Source organism: Callithrix jacchus, chromosome 7 (genome assembly GCF_049354715.1).
Source record: "Callithrix jacchus isolate 240 chromosome 7, calJac240_pri, whole genome shotgun sequence".
Classification (NCBI taxonomy): Eukaryota; Metazoa; Chordata; class Mammalia; order Primates; family Cebidae; genus Callithrix; species Callithrix jacchus.
The window spans coordinates 47,603,987-47,618,088 of NC_133508.1; the positions used below are offsets into that span (position 1 = coordinate 47,603,987).

Genomic DNA, 14,102 nt, shown 5'->3' on the forward strand with positions numbered 1-14,102 from the left:
AAGTGATTCTCCTGCTTCAGCCTCCCAAGTAGCTGGGATTACAGGCACCCGCCAGCACGCCCAGCTAATTTTTGTATTTTTAGTAGAGACGGTGTTTCATCATGTTGGTCAGGATGGTCTCGAACTCCTGACCTCAAGTGATCCAGATAATTTTCAATTATGTAAGAAAACCAGTTACTTAAATCTCAGGATTGTTATCAGGCTAGTGAAAAGATTGATCAGTTTCAGAAAATGCTTCCTGCAAAGCTGTTTCCAAGCAGCTCTCGAAACATAAAAGACCCTTCCAGTTTATGAAGAGGCTGCTTCATTTAGTGGGATTGGATCACCAGCCAACTAAATACTCTTCTCTCAGCATCTTCCATAAAAGCCATCCACACCTCACCTCTCCTCCATTTAGATAAACCAGACAAATATCCACAGCTGACAGTAAAGTGAGGCCTAGCCTTCTGGTGGGTTTCCCAGTAATTCTGTCCCTCAATTTCTCCATACAATATTGTGATATATAAAGTCTACTCAGATTCTAAGTTAGATGTGCCTATCTTTAGTTTTGATTTTCTACTTCACGTTTGTTGAAAGCTGTTGTATTACTTATATTTTTCCTTCAGTTCTTTTTTCTTTTTGAGGCAAGTTCTCACTCTGTTAACCAGGCTGGAGTGCAGTGGTGTGATCTTGGCTCCCAGCAACATTCACCTCCTGGGCTCAAGTGATCCTCCTACCTCAGTCCCCCCAGTAGTTGGGACTACAGGTGTGCACTATCATGCCCGTCTAGTTTTTGTATTTTTTTGTAGAGATGGGGTTTCACCATGTTGCTCAGGCTGGTCTCGAACTCCTGGGCTCAAGCAATCTATCCGCCTCAGCCTCCCCAAGTGCTAGGATGACAGGCATGAAGCCCGCACCTGGCCTTTTCCTTCAGTTCTTAAGTAAACATCTCACTCCATGTACTCCTACAGAACCCCTTTTTGAATGATTCTCAATGTGTGTTGGAGAAATACTTCCTTCAAATTAATGGTTCTGTTTTTGAAAGAGGGTCTCGCTCTATTGCCCAGGCTGGAGTGCAATGGTACCTCAGCTCACTGCAGCCTCAACCTCCCAGGCTCAGGTGATCCTCCTGCCTCAGCCTCCTGAGTAGCTGGAACCACAGGTGCATGTCACCATGCCCAGTTAATTTTTCTATGTTTTGTAGAGATGGGGTCTCACTGTGTTGCCCAGGCTGGTCTCAAGCTCATGGGCTCAAATAATCTTCCCATCTCAGCCTCCTAAAGAGCTGGAATTACAGGCACAAGCCACCACACCTGGCCATCACTGGTTTTTGGTTTTTTTTAGACGGAGTATCGCTCTGTCATCAGGCTGGAGTGCAGTGGCATGATCTCAACTCACAGCAACCTCCAGGTTCAAGGGATTCTCCTGCCTCAGCCTCCTGAGTAGCTGCGACTATAGTCGCGCACCACCATGCCCAGCTAATTTTTGTATTTTTAGTAGAGATGGGGGTTTCACCATGCTGGCCAAGACGGTCTTGATCTCCTGACCTCATGACCTGCCTGCCTCGGCCTCCCAGAGTCCTGGGATTACAGGCGTGCACCACCGCCCATCAGTGGTTCTTAAAATGCACATATATACAACATGCTCAATAGACTTGAGGAGCTGATGTACACTCCTCACTCCACCCCCAAAGCCCATCCAGGATTAAAACTAGCTAGCAAGGCAGCAAAATTCATTTCAGAAATTTAGATTCTCTATAACAGTTAATAATCATGAACATCACACACACAAGTATTTCCAGCTGTAAAGGTCCCTCCCACCTTCACCAAACCCAGCCGGACACAGGAGCACCTGGTCTCCTTACCACAGAGCCGGTGGAGGGACTTCTCTGAGTAGGTGTCTCGGTCGCAGCCTTTCCCTATGTGGCTGGTTTCTAGCTCCACCGTGGCCTGTACTGAGGCGACTGGCTCATCACATGTCTCCAGGTGGATGTTTGGAAAGACGGCCAACGCGCCTGTGCCCGGCTCATACTCAATCCTGTTGTTCCAGCCTGTATTGTCCACACATCAGCATGGGAGAAGGAAAACTCACATTTTAGGTTGCCGTGGCATATCAGGGTTTTTCTGTTTGTCTGTTTGTTTTGAGATGGAGTCTCTCTCTGTCACCCAGGCTGGAGTGCAGTGGTGCAATCTCAGCTCACTGCAACCTCCGCCTCCTGGGATCAAGCGATTCTCCTGCCTCAGACTCCCAAGTAGCTGGGACTACAGGCGCATGCCACCATGCCTGGCTAATTTTTTGTCGTTTTAGTAGCGACGTGTTTTCACCCTATTAGCCAGGATGGTCCCGATCTCCTGACCTTGTGATCTGCCCGCCTCAGCCTCCCAAAGTGTTGGGATCACAGGCGTGAGCCACTACGCCCGGCCCGGCACATCAGTTTTAAGAACAGATGTAAGCACAGCAAAGAGAATGGGGCTCACCTTGCCACCCTGGGGTGCAGGTGGGCTTCACGCTGATCTTCACCAAAACATCTTCTGTGGCTCTTTTCTTCCCACAGTCGTAGGCAGTGACAGTCAGCTTATACTGATGCTCTTTTCCATAGTTTAACTTCTCTGTGTTTTTTATATAACCTGACAGAGGGCAAAAACAACAGTGAGAGCCGAAACCCAGGCTGTTTTGACTTTTGTTGTCCTAGACGGAAGCACAAAACGCATACACTTTACACCCTGTAAATACTGATCCAGAAATACCCGTATGCTTGGGATGCTTAACCCTCAAGCTGTCTTCCGCAGGCGCGAACACAAACTAAATCCCCCCTGAAGAGTTTAAACCGAAGAGATGAGCTACACGACTCCCTCTCTACTTACTCTTCCAGCGTTACATCTGGCTTTACATTCAGATTGTACTGTTTACATACATTAAGAGAATTAAAAAGACCAAATAATTCAAGTACCTCAATATTAAATACAAGATTCCTGCTCAAAGATTTACTTTATTAAAGGAGAGATTTCAAAAATAAAAAAATAAAAAAATAAAAATAAAAGAGAGATTTCCCACCACCACCTGCTTAGAATAGAAGCCTGCTTTTTGAACATGAGTGCGGATGTCTGCAAAGTGTTTGCAATACCTGTAATTCCATCAAAGATTCTGGACTGTGTATTAACAACAGAAACATCGTATTATCTTTTTTTCCTTTCCGAAACAGGATCTTGATCTGCTGCCCAGGCTGGAGTGCGGTGGTGCAGTCTCAGCTCACTGCAACCTCTGCCTCCTGGGTGCAAGCGATTCTCCCACCTCAGCTTCCCAAGTAGCTAGGACTACAGGTGTGTGCCTGCAGTTCCAGCTACTATGGAGGCTGTTGCACGAGGATCCCTTGAGCCCAGGAGTTTGAGATTACAGTGAGCAATAATGCACCACTGGATTCCAGCCTGGGCAACAGAGCAAGACCTTCTCTCAAAAAAAAAAACAAAAAACAGGAAGAAGATGATGTGGCAGAAGATTTTTTTTTTCCCCAAACAACTAACTAGATTGACAGACAAGGATTCAAACTTTCTAACTTAATGGAGAACATGGCCAGGCACAGTGGCTCACGCATATAATCCCAGCACTTTGGGAGGCCAAGGCTGGTGGATCACCTGAGGTCAGGAGCTTGTGGCCAACATAGTAACCGCCCATCTCTTCTAAAAACACATAAAAAATTAGCTGGTCATGGTGGCAGGTGCCTGTAATCCCAGCTACTTGAGAGGCTGGGGCAGGAGAACTGCTTGAACCTGGGAGGAAAAGGTTGCAGTCAGCTGAGACTGCACCAGTGTACGCCAGCCTGGGGAACAGAGTAAGACTGTCTCAAAAAAAGAAAAAAACAAAACCAAAAACAGGAAACTTAATGGAGAACAGAAGATGACACGAACTAAATTTAAAGGTGTCATTCAGATGTATGTGGATTGAAAGTTAAGATTAAAAAAATAAATCCATGCCAGGTGGGTGGATTTTCATTTGATTTTGGTGGGAAAGCAGAAAAGAGGTGAGCCTCAGAAAAGAACACGGGACTTTCAGGTTTCAGAGAAGAAGCTGTCGCGGACAAAGTAGAAACTTAAATGTTTTCACAATTAAAAGCAAACACACACCAGGTTAGGTCTCCGACCTGTGAGTTTTGTGGAAGTTCTGGCAAAGCACAGAAGCTGGGGTGTAAAGTCCGTGGGGTTAGCAGGGACTGTCTGCCCGGCGACTGCGTGCCCTTGCTAAGGAAAGCTGGCTCCTCCATTCTTACCATCTTTGTCGACAGTGAAGGGCACGTCTGGAGTGACGATTTCATAGCTGCAGATCTGGCTGAACTGAGGGGAGCAGTCAGCATCCATGGCCTCCACCCTCAAAATGCTGTCGTACTGCTTCCCCTCGATGACCGTGGCTTTGTAGGACTTCTCCTTGAACACGGGCGCGTACTCATTCACATCGTTCACCTGAATATGGACAGTTGCTCTGGACGAAGGGAGGGAGAAAATATATTTTTTTTTTTTTTTGCTTGCTTTCAGTGTGTATCTGTGTTTTCCCAAAACATATCAATTCTGCCCTACTTTAAAATTTCCTCGTTTCATGAAATTCATAGGATGAAGTCAAAAATTAAATACCAAGCTATTTACTGCTTTTCATTCAGTGTGGAGATAACAAAGTTAAAAGAGGGATTTGGGTCGATTCTTCCATAGTCTAAGAATAAGGCAAAAAAGCAATCATCTAAAATAAAGAGACTTGGGTTTTTCTTTGACAATATGGGACAGGACAGGCAGAAGGGAGATAAACAATACCAGACATCTGTTTGCTCTCCAATTATAAAGCTGAAACATATTTTGTTGCAAAATCCAGAAAAAATAGAGCCAAGGGAAGAAGGGGTAAGAAACAGAGAAAGTATGAAATGCTTTGATTCTGAGAGTTGAAGCGAATTCTGCCCTACTTCTAGAGAACAGGCTAGAGACCATGGCATCACCTATCCTGATTCAACAAATGGAAGTGCTCAGGAGAGGCAGGCTGTGGTTGCCACCTGCCACCCCCAGCTCAGTAACCAAGAAAATTGGGGTGTCAGCCGGGCACAGTAGCTCACGTCTGTAATCCCAGCACTTTGGGAAGTCGAAGTGGGAGGATCACCAGAGGTCAGAGTTCAAGACCAGCCTGGCCAACATGGTGAAACTCTGCCTCTACCAAAAATACAAAAATTAGCCAGGCATAGTGGCATGCGCTTATAGTCCCAGCTACTCAGGAGGCTGAGGCAGGAGAATCGCTTGAACATGGTAGTCAGAGGTTGCAATGAGCTGGGATCACGCCACTGCACTCCAGCCTGGCGACAGAGTAAGATGCTGTCTCAAAAAAAAAAAAAAAGAAAGAAAAAGAAAATTAGTGTGTCATCAGACCTGGCTACAAATAAAACTGTAGGTTTCAAGGGCTAATGGCCAGGGTTGCTTCTGCATCAGATAAGGTCTTCCGTCAAACTATGACCTTTTCAAGGGAAACAATAGTATCGCACGGTAGAAAAAGAGGAGTGACGCACTGGCACACAGCACCCTCTGCTCACCACAAGCCTCTCATCCCAGTGCCAGCGGCCTGCCCCTCTCAATGGGGTATGTGACACCATCTCCCCCACATACCCTTCTTTAGTACATGTGCTAAGTAGAAACTGAGACTCAAGGCCGGGTACAGTGGCTCACGACTGTAATCCCAGCACTTTGGGAAGCCGAGGTGGGAGGATCACCAGAGGTCAGAGTTCAAGACCAGCCTGGCCAACATGGTGAAACTCTGCCTCTACCAAAAATACAAAAATTAGCCGAGTGTGGTGGAGCGTGCCTGTGGTCTCAGATACTCAGGAGGCTGAAGCACAAGAATCGCTTGAACCCCGGAGGTGGAGGATGCAGTGAGCCGAGATCGTGCCACTGCACTCTAGCCTGGGTGACAGAGCAAGATTCTGCCTCAAAAAAAAAAGAAAAGAAAAAAAGAAACAGACTCAAGAAAATTAAATTTGCCCAATGCTAAAGGGCTAGCAAGTGGTGGGGAAAATTCTAGACCTCTAGAAAAGACGAGAGCTTACAATCTAATTGTAGACACTTGAGAACGCCAGAGATCCCCAACCGTTGTGCCATCAAGGACTGGTTTCATGGGAGGCAATTTCTTCACAGATGGGTGTGGGAGGATGGTTTTGGCATGAAGCTGTCCCACCTCAGATCCTCAGGCATTCACTTCTCATAAGGAGCACACAGTCTAGATCCCACGTGTGCACAGTTCACAATGGGGTTCGAGCTCCTCTGAGAACCTGATGCTGCTTGCTGATCTCACAGGAGGGGGAGCTTAGGCAGTGATGCTGGCTAGCTCACAGGCTGCTGACCTCCTACTATGTGGCCCATTCCTCACGGGCCATGGACCAGTACTGGCCCACGTCCTGGGGTTTTGGGACCCCTGTTCTATGTCGTGTTGTCTAAAGCCCTCTCTGTTACATCTGCTGTTCCTTACTGGCAGGAGGCGCAGCAACACACTCAGGACCGTGGTGGCGGGTCAGCCTACTTCCACCAGCAGTCACTACATTTTTTTTTTTTTTGAGACAGAGTTTCGCTCTTTTTGCCCAGGCTGGGGTGCACTAATGGCATGATCTCAGCTCACTGCAACCTCCACCTCCCAGGTTCAAGTGATTCTCCTGCCTCAGCCTCCCAAAGTGCTGGGATTACAGGCATGAGCCACCGTGCCTGGCCAATTTTTTGTTTTTAGAAACAGGGTCTCACTCTGTCACCCAGGCTGAAGTACAGTGGCACAATCATGGCTCACTGCAGCCTCAACCTCCTGGGCTCAAGCAATCCTCCTGCCTTAGCCTCCCAAGTAGCTGGGAGCACAGGCATGCACCACTATACCTGGCTAACTTTTTATTTTCTGTAGAGACAGTGAGTCCTACATTGTCTAGGCTGATCTCACGCTCCTGAGCTCAAGCGATCCTCCCTCCTCAGCCTCCCAAAGTGCTGGGAGCCACTGCACCCAGCCAACAATGATTAATTGTATGCCCTTAGGAATTATAGTAAAAGATACATACGACAACAAAATAAATACGACAACAAATCAGCCTCCCTTCCTAAGGGAGAAGTGGACTTTAAAAATTTTTAATGTGGCCGGGCACTGTGGCTCACGCCTATAATCCCAGCACTTTGGGAGGCCGAGGCAGGTGGATCACGAGGTCAAGTGATCGAGACCATCCTGGTCAACAAGGTGAAGCCCCATCTCTATTAAAAATACAAAAATTAGGTGGACATGATGGTGCGCGCCTGTAGTCCCAGCTACTTGGGAGGCTGAGGCAGGAGAACTGCTTGAACCCAGAAGGCGGAGGTTGTGGTGAGTCGAGATCGTGCCATTGCACTCCAGTCTGGGTAACAACAGCGAAACTCCGTCTCAAAAAAAAATTTGTTTTAATGTATATAGCCTTTATTTCTTTAATAGAGTATTTGGGGGCCGGACGCAGTGGCTCAAGCCTGTAATCCCAGCACTTTGGGAGGCCGAGGCGGGTGGATCACAAGGTCAAGAGATTGAGACCATCCTGGTCAACTTGGTGAAACCCCATCTCTACTAAAAATACAAAAAATTAGCTGGGCATGGTGGCGCGTGCCTGTAATCCCAGATACTCAGGAGGCTGAGGCAGGAGAATTGCCTGAACCCAGGAGGTGGAGGTTGTGGTGAGCCGAGATCACGCCATTGTGCTCCAGCCTGGGCAACAAGAGTGAAACTCCGTCTCAAAAAAAAAAAGAGTATTTGGTGCGATAAAATTGTTCACTCATTCATTTATTCAAAAGCTAGGCCAGGCACGGTGGCTCACGCCTGTAATCCCAGTACCTTGGGAGGCCGAAGTGGGCAGATCACCTGAGGCTGGGAGTTCAACACCAGCCTGACCAACATTGAGAAACCTTGTCTCTACTAAAAATACAAAATTAGCCGGGCATGGTGGTGCATGCCTGTAATCCCAGCTACTCAAAAGGCTGAGGCAGGAGAATCACTTGAACCAAGATGGCGCCACTGCACTCCAGCCTGGGCAACAAGAGGAAAACCCTGTTTCAAAAACAAACAAGCAAACAACAAACAAACACCTAACATGCCTAATGTGAGCGAGGCTCTTGCTAGGAGCTGTATACAAGGGTAGACAAACAGACGTCATTCCTGCCCTCCAAGAGTTTACAATCTGACTGTGGACATTTGAGAACTATCTTCTGCCTCATATTCCAAAAACACAATTTTGAGGAGCAGGCAACCGTCACTATTATCTTCGTTCTGCACACACACATGTACTCGGTGGGTTACTTTCACTCTTTGTCCGGCTTGCTTACTTATGAGACTTTTTCACGTTGGTGCCGTCGGGTCCCTTCCCACAGTCATAGGCCTGGATGGTGAATGAGTAGTCCTTCTGTAGCTCACAGTCCAGTTTCTCTTTGGAGCGAATGACTCCCTCACCAGTGGATTTATCCACTACTACTGCATCAAAGGGGACATTCTGCCCGTGAATTTTAAATCCACAAATCTCACCTAGGGAGTCAAAGCAGAACAGGTTAGAATTTCCACCACGCAGACCTTCTGCACCTTGCCCTCCTCCCGCCTCTCTCCAACCCCAAAGAAAATAAATGACAACAATTCGGCAGCCAGGGGTTTGGAGGGTCCGTGGACAAAGCAGGGGCACTGTGCTTTAAACATGGGGAAGTTCTGGGGCTTTAGTAAGATGAAGCAGATTCTGGCTTTCCAAGCAACTTGTTTACTTTGCATCCATTCATGCAGGAATACAAAAAAGAGAGAGAAGAAAATATAGACAGGCATTCCACAGGAGCACTTAGATAGCTCGAGGGTAAAAGGAGTCTCATTAGCACACAGCCAGGCCTGAGAACACCAGTGCTGCCCAAACTCCTGGGAGAGCTGGTGGCCAGTTTGATTTGGACCAGAGAGAAGCTAAAACTCAATTATGTGTTGAGAAAGGAGGAAGCGTGAGATATAGGATCAGCACCGTAATTACAGAAATTCTGTCAAAAAAAAAAAAAAAATCAAAGGAAACAAGTCTTCCTGTGCAATGAGCCTGGCTAAAATTAGGGAATCAAAACAAACTACTCAATGAGAAAGGTAGAAATACCAACTTGTCAGGCATCCATTTCAACAGCCATCACCCACGATTAAGATACAGTTTCTATTACGGGGAGGGATTGGCTAGACCAGCCTCTGTTTCGGACTTCATCCTATCAACCCTGAAAAAGCACCAGCCTGGGAACTTCACTACATCTCAGTTGGCTCACAAGCTTAATTAGGAGTTAAAAAATCCCTGTTTCCATTCTTGTCCATGGGAGAACGGCATAAATGTTTTGATGTCTATGTAAAACTCCACAAAACGTATTTCACATGAAAATAAGACTGCATCTTCCACAATTCCAACTAATAGAAAATTGTTACAAAGCAAATCTCTGAAGCTTGAGTCAACAAAAATATACAGTATTGTCCATACAGTTCAAATGGATGTCTGATTTCCAGATATTTCTAACCAAGGGTCTGGTTACATACAATTTCCATCAATATATTTTAAAATAGAAACAAAGTAGGAGAATAAATAAGGATAAAAGAGCATGACAGTTTCTTCTGTTTAAGGGCTGATTCCCAATTTTATAAACAAAGTTAGTGGGTTAATATTCATAAGAGGGGAAGAAAGAACCCTTTATCACCTTCTTTGGTGACTGTCACCTCAAAACTCTCTAAAGGGAGAAAAGATAAACCCATGTCAGTAATACAGGAAAGAACGAAGACGGAATCAAAAGGAAAAAAGTCAAAGGTGCACATATTACACAGAAAAGCTTCACACAGTATTCAACAATAAGCTCAGTGATTGGCTACTAGGATTGCTACAGTGAAACCTAATCTTCAGGAGCAAAATGTCACTTTGCATCCAACTTACCATTAACTACTGCATAACTGTCCTAACACCCTCAGTGTCATTAAGATTTTTCCTTTAATGAACACTCTAGTGACAAACCATGAATAAGTACATCTATTTGTTATTTCACAGTTTTCAGATGTTTATTTCCAAGCTAAATTCTCTCAGCAAGATTGTGGTAATAGTCAACTCATTGCCATCTGTAGATTTAATGAAACAAGAAGTTGGAGTGAAAGGTTTTAACCCTTTGTTCTTGAACTGGAAAAAATAACAATGGTTCGCTAATCCAAAGTACCCAACCAAGGCAACAAACAGAAACCCCTCTGCTAATGGAACATCTGCTTAAATGTGAATGGAAACCAGATTCAAAACGAACTGGGGGATGCTACAATGGTCACTGTTTTTACTACCTGAAAGCTCTGGGGGGTTTTTGTTGTTATTGTCTTGGCTTTTTCTGAGACAGAATCTTGCTGTTGCCCAGGCTGGAGTGCAGTGGCATGATCTCGGCTCAATGCAACCTCCATCTCCCGGGTTCAAGCAATTCTCCTGACTCAGCCTCCTGAGTAGCTGGGATTACAAGCGCAAACCACCACACCTGGCTAATTATCGTATTTTTAGTAGAGATGGGGTTTCACCATGTTGGTCAAGCGAGACTCAACTCCTGACCTCGTGATCCGCCCCTGTCCACCTCCCACAGTGCTGGAATTTACAGGTGTGAGCCACTGCGCCCAGCCCTGAAAGCTCTGTTCTATTAAGTCAATATACATCCTGCTCATAAACCCTTTACTACGGAGGAGTGGAAATGTGAACAGGTCAGGAATGCCACTGTCCCTCAACACGGTGGGCCCTCACTGGTGGCACCTTCTCTCCCCAAAAAGTAACACAGCCTGAATTCCCTTGCTTTCATAATATTCTACCATTTATTTCCCCTGAACAGTGTTCTTTCATTTTGCTTAGTTTTTGCTCGGTTTTAGGGTTTTTAAAAAAGGTATCACATGACACGCAGTTTTTATAACTTTTTTTGAGACAGTCTCGCTCTGTCGCCCAGGCTAGAGTGCAGTGGTGTGATCTCAGCTCACTGCAACCTCAGATCCCCAGCTTCAGGCGATTCTTGTGCCTCAGCTACCCGAGTAGCTGGGATTACAGATGCCTGCCACCAAGTCTGGCTAATTTTTGTATTTTTAGTAGAGATGGAGTTTCACCATATTGGCCAGGCTGGTCTTGAACTCCTGACCTCAAGTGATCCACCCGCCCCAGGCTCCCAAAGTGCTAGGATTACGGGTTTGAGTTACCCCGCCCGGCTGTGACTTGCATTTTCATGCAACCTTGTGTATCTAAGATGCATTCATTCTTGCAGGTCTATGTAGCGGTAGTTTATTCATTTTCACTACTGCCTAACAATGAGGTATGTGGTTACACTTCTTCTCCAGCTCATCAAAACATGTAAAGTGCTTAAAACATTGCCTGGTGGAAAGAGAGCACTCAACAAATGTTTGCTATTATTACAATCATTTTCCATGTGTGAAAATGCCATCAGTTGTTTTTGCTGTTTAAAAACAATGCTGTCATGATTATTTCTGTCCCTGCTTCCTGCCACACACGTACAAGAGCCTCTGCGTGCCTGTGCTGCCCAATATGGTAGCCACTAGCCACGTGGGGCTGCTCAAATGCAAATGAAAATTCATGTTGAAAATCAAAAACGTTAAAAATCCAGATCCTCAGTTACACCGGCAGGTTCTCAAGGGCCCGGTGGTCACACCTGGCTGACAACTGCTGCAAGGAGACAGTGGATGCAGGCGTTCTCCTCGGCACAGCAAGTCCCACTGGACGGAGCTGCTTTGGATCGGGGTCTGCAAACTGTGATTTCCAGAAAGTCCAACATGTTCCTGCTTTTGAACAGCTCACATGCTAAATACGCTTTGTACCTTTTAACATAGACTTCATAACATGAGAAAATTACATGAATTTCAAACATGGTTTCTATAAATATATTGGACTAGAACACAGACATGCTCATTTGTTTAATGTATGGTCTCTTGCTTTCACACTGCCAGGGCAGAGGTTACTGTAGAGTGGCATCATTGCAAAAGAGACTCGAGGCGCCACAAAGCTTAAAATAGTCCCTATCTAGTTCTTCACAGAAAAGGTCTGCTGATCTCGGCTCTAGAGAGACACCCATGAGTAAAACTACCCGGTACCAGATGTGTTCAAATGTTTCCAGATTGTGCTAATTCACAATATTACGATTACATGTTTTGATGCAATAATACATAATATATTTTAAAGTAATTTAGGCTGCCCCACTTTAATTCAGATAAAACTTCTCAGTTTTTGACTTGAAATTTACTGTTTTGTTTTGTTTTGTTTTGTTTTGTTTTGTTTTTAGACGGAGTTTCGCTCTTGTTAGCCAGGCTGGAGTGCAATGGCGCAATCTCGGCTCACCACAACCTCCGCCTCCTGAGTTCAGGCAATTCTCCTGCCTCAGCCTCCTGAGTAGTTGGGATTACAGGCACGCGCCACCATGCCCAGCTAATTTTTGTATTTTTAGTAGAGATGGGGTTTCACCTTGTTGACCAGGATGGTCTCGATCGCTTGACCTCATGATCCACCCGTCCTGGCCTCCCAAAGTGCTGGGATTACAGGCGTGAGCCACCGTGCCCGGTGGAGTTTACTGTTTTAAAGAGAAAATGGCGAGGCAGCTCCACATCATCTGAATTGACACTAATGACAGTGACTGTGGTGTGCTTTCCTGACAAAGTTCTCTCCATACTTAAGAGCAGGTTTTCTTCTTATTGGTTGGGTGTTTTAGAGACAGGGTTTCCCTCTGTTGCCCAGGCTGGAGTGCCAGGGTGTAATCCTGGCTGACGGCAGCCTCAACCTCCTGAGCTCAAATGATCCCACCTCAGCTTCCCAAGTATTTGGACTACAGGCATGTGCTACCACACACAGCTAATTTTTAAGTTCGTATTTCTTGTAGAAATGTGGTCTTGCTTTGTTGCCCAGGCAGGTCTTGAACTCCTGGGCTTGAGCAATCCTTTCATCTTGGCCTCCCAAAGTTCTGAGATTATTGGCATAACCCACTGCTCCCAGCACACTCACTGCCACCTCAGCCTCCTGGGCACAGGTGATCCTCCCACCTCAACCTCCTGAGCAGCTGGGACCACAGATATTCACCACCATACCTGGCTAATTTTTTTTCTATTTTTTGTACTGATGGGTTTTTGTCATGTTACCTAGCCCGGGAGTCTCAAACTACCTGTCTCAGCCTCCCAAAGTGCTAGGATTACAAGTGTGAGCCACCGCGTCAGGCCCTGGGGTGTATTTTGAAAGCAGGGGCAATGCTATTAGATTCTCACTGAGAAACCCTAAGAATCACGTTGCTTTGTACTCCATGAGAAAGACTGTGGAAGGGAGGTTTGGAGGGAAGAATGGGAATTAGTCCATTAGCTTTGAATATGTGTCTACATTACAGCTCGTTAGGGAGGAATATATAATCTACCATCTTAGAATAGGGTCTCAAAGGTAGAGTTATCAGCTGGCTGTGGTGGTTCACACCTGTAATCCCAGCACTTTGGGAGGCCAGTGCAGGAGAAGAAATTGAGCACAGGAGTTCAAGACCAGCCTGGGCAACATGGCAAAACCCCATCAAAAAAAATTTTTTTTTGGCTGGGTGTGGTGGCTCATGCCTATAATAATTAGGATTTTGGGAGGCCAAGACAGGTGGACTGCTTGAGGCCAGAAATTCAAAACCAGCCCGGCCAACATAGCGAATTTTTTTTTTAATCACCAGAGGCTCAGTGGTGTGAACCTGTGGTCCCATTTACTTCGGAGGCTGAGGAATTGCTTGAGTCTAGGGAGTCAAGGCTGCAGCAAGCTACTGCACCACTGCACTCCAGCCCAGGTGACAGAGCAAGACCCCGTCTCTTAACAAAAAACAAAAAGGTAGCCAAGCGCAGTGGCTCACACCTATAATCCCACACAGAGGCGGGCGGATCACCTGAGGTCAGGAGTTCAACATCAGCCTGGCCAACTTGGTGAAACCCCATCTCTACTAAAACTACACAAATTAGCCAGACATGGTGGCGGTCACCTGTAATCCCAGCTACTGAGAAGGCTGAGGCAAGAGAATCGCTTGAACCTGGAAGTTGGAGGTTGCAGTGAGCTGAGATGACACCATTGCACTCCGCCTGGGCAACTGAGCGGGACTCCATCT

At 46.1% G+C, this 14,102-nt stretch overlaps 1 protein-coding gene across 4 annotated transcripts in view; it reads right to left on the reverse strand.

The window, feature by feature from the left end:
• Positions 1 to 14,102, reverse strand: part of CLSTN1 (calsyntenin 1) — a 104,849-nt gene that overhangs the window by 20,304 nt on the left and 70,443 nt on the right. For 2 of the 4 annotated variants that reach the window (XM_035307652.3, XM_035307650.3), the window contains exons 3-7: positions 9,681 to 9,710; positions 8,313 to 8,508; positions 4,244 to 4,452; positions 2,457 to 2,606; positions 1,844 to 2,029 (exon numbers count right to left, since the gene is read on the reverse strand). In XM_035307652.3, coding sequence (XP_035163543.1) covers positions 1,844 to 2,029; positions 2,457 to 2,606; positions 4,244 to 4,452; positions 8,313 to 8,508; positions 9,681 to 9,710 — 771 coding nt within the window. The remainder of the gene's footprint in view (positions 1 to 1,843; positions 2,030 to 2,456; positions 2,607 to 4,243; positions 4,453 to 8,312; positions 8,509 to 9,680; positions 9,711 to 14,102) is intronic. The other 2 variants (XM_035307653.3, XM_035307651.3) reach the window with 1 other exon arrangement.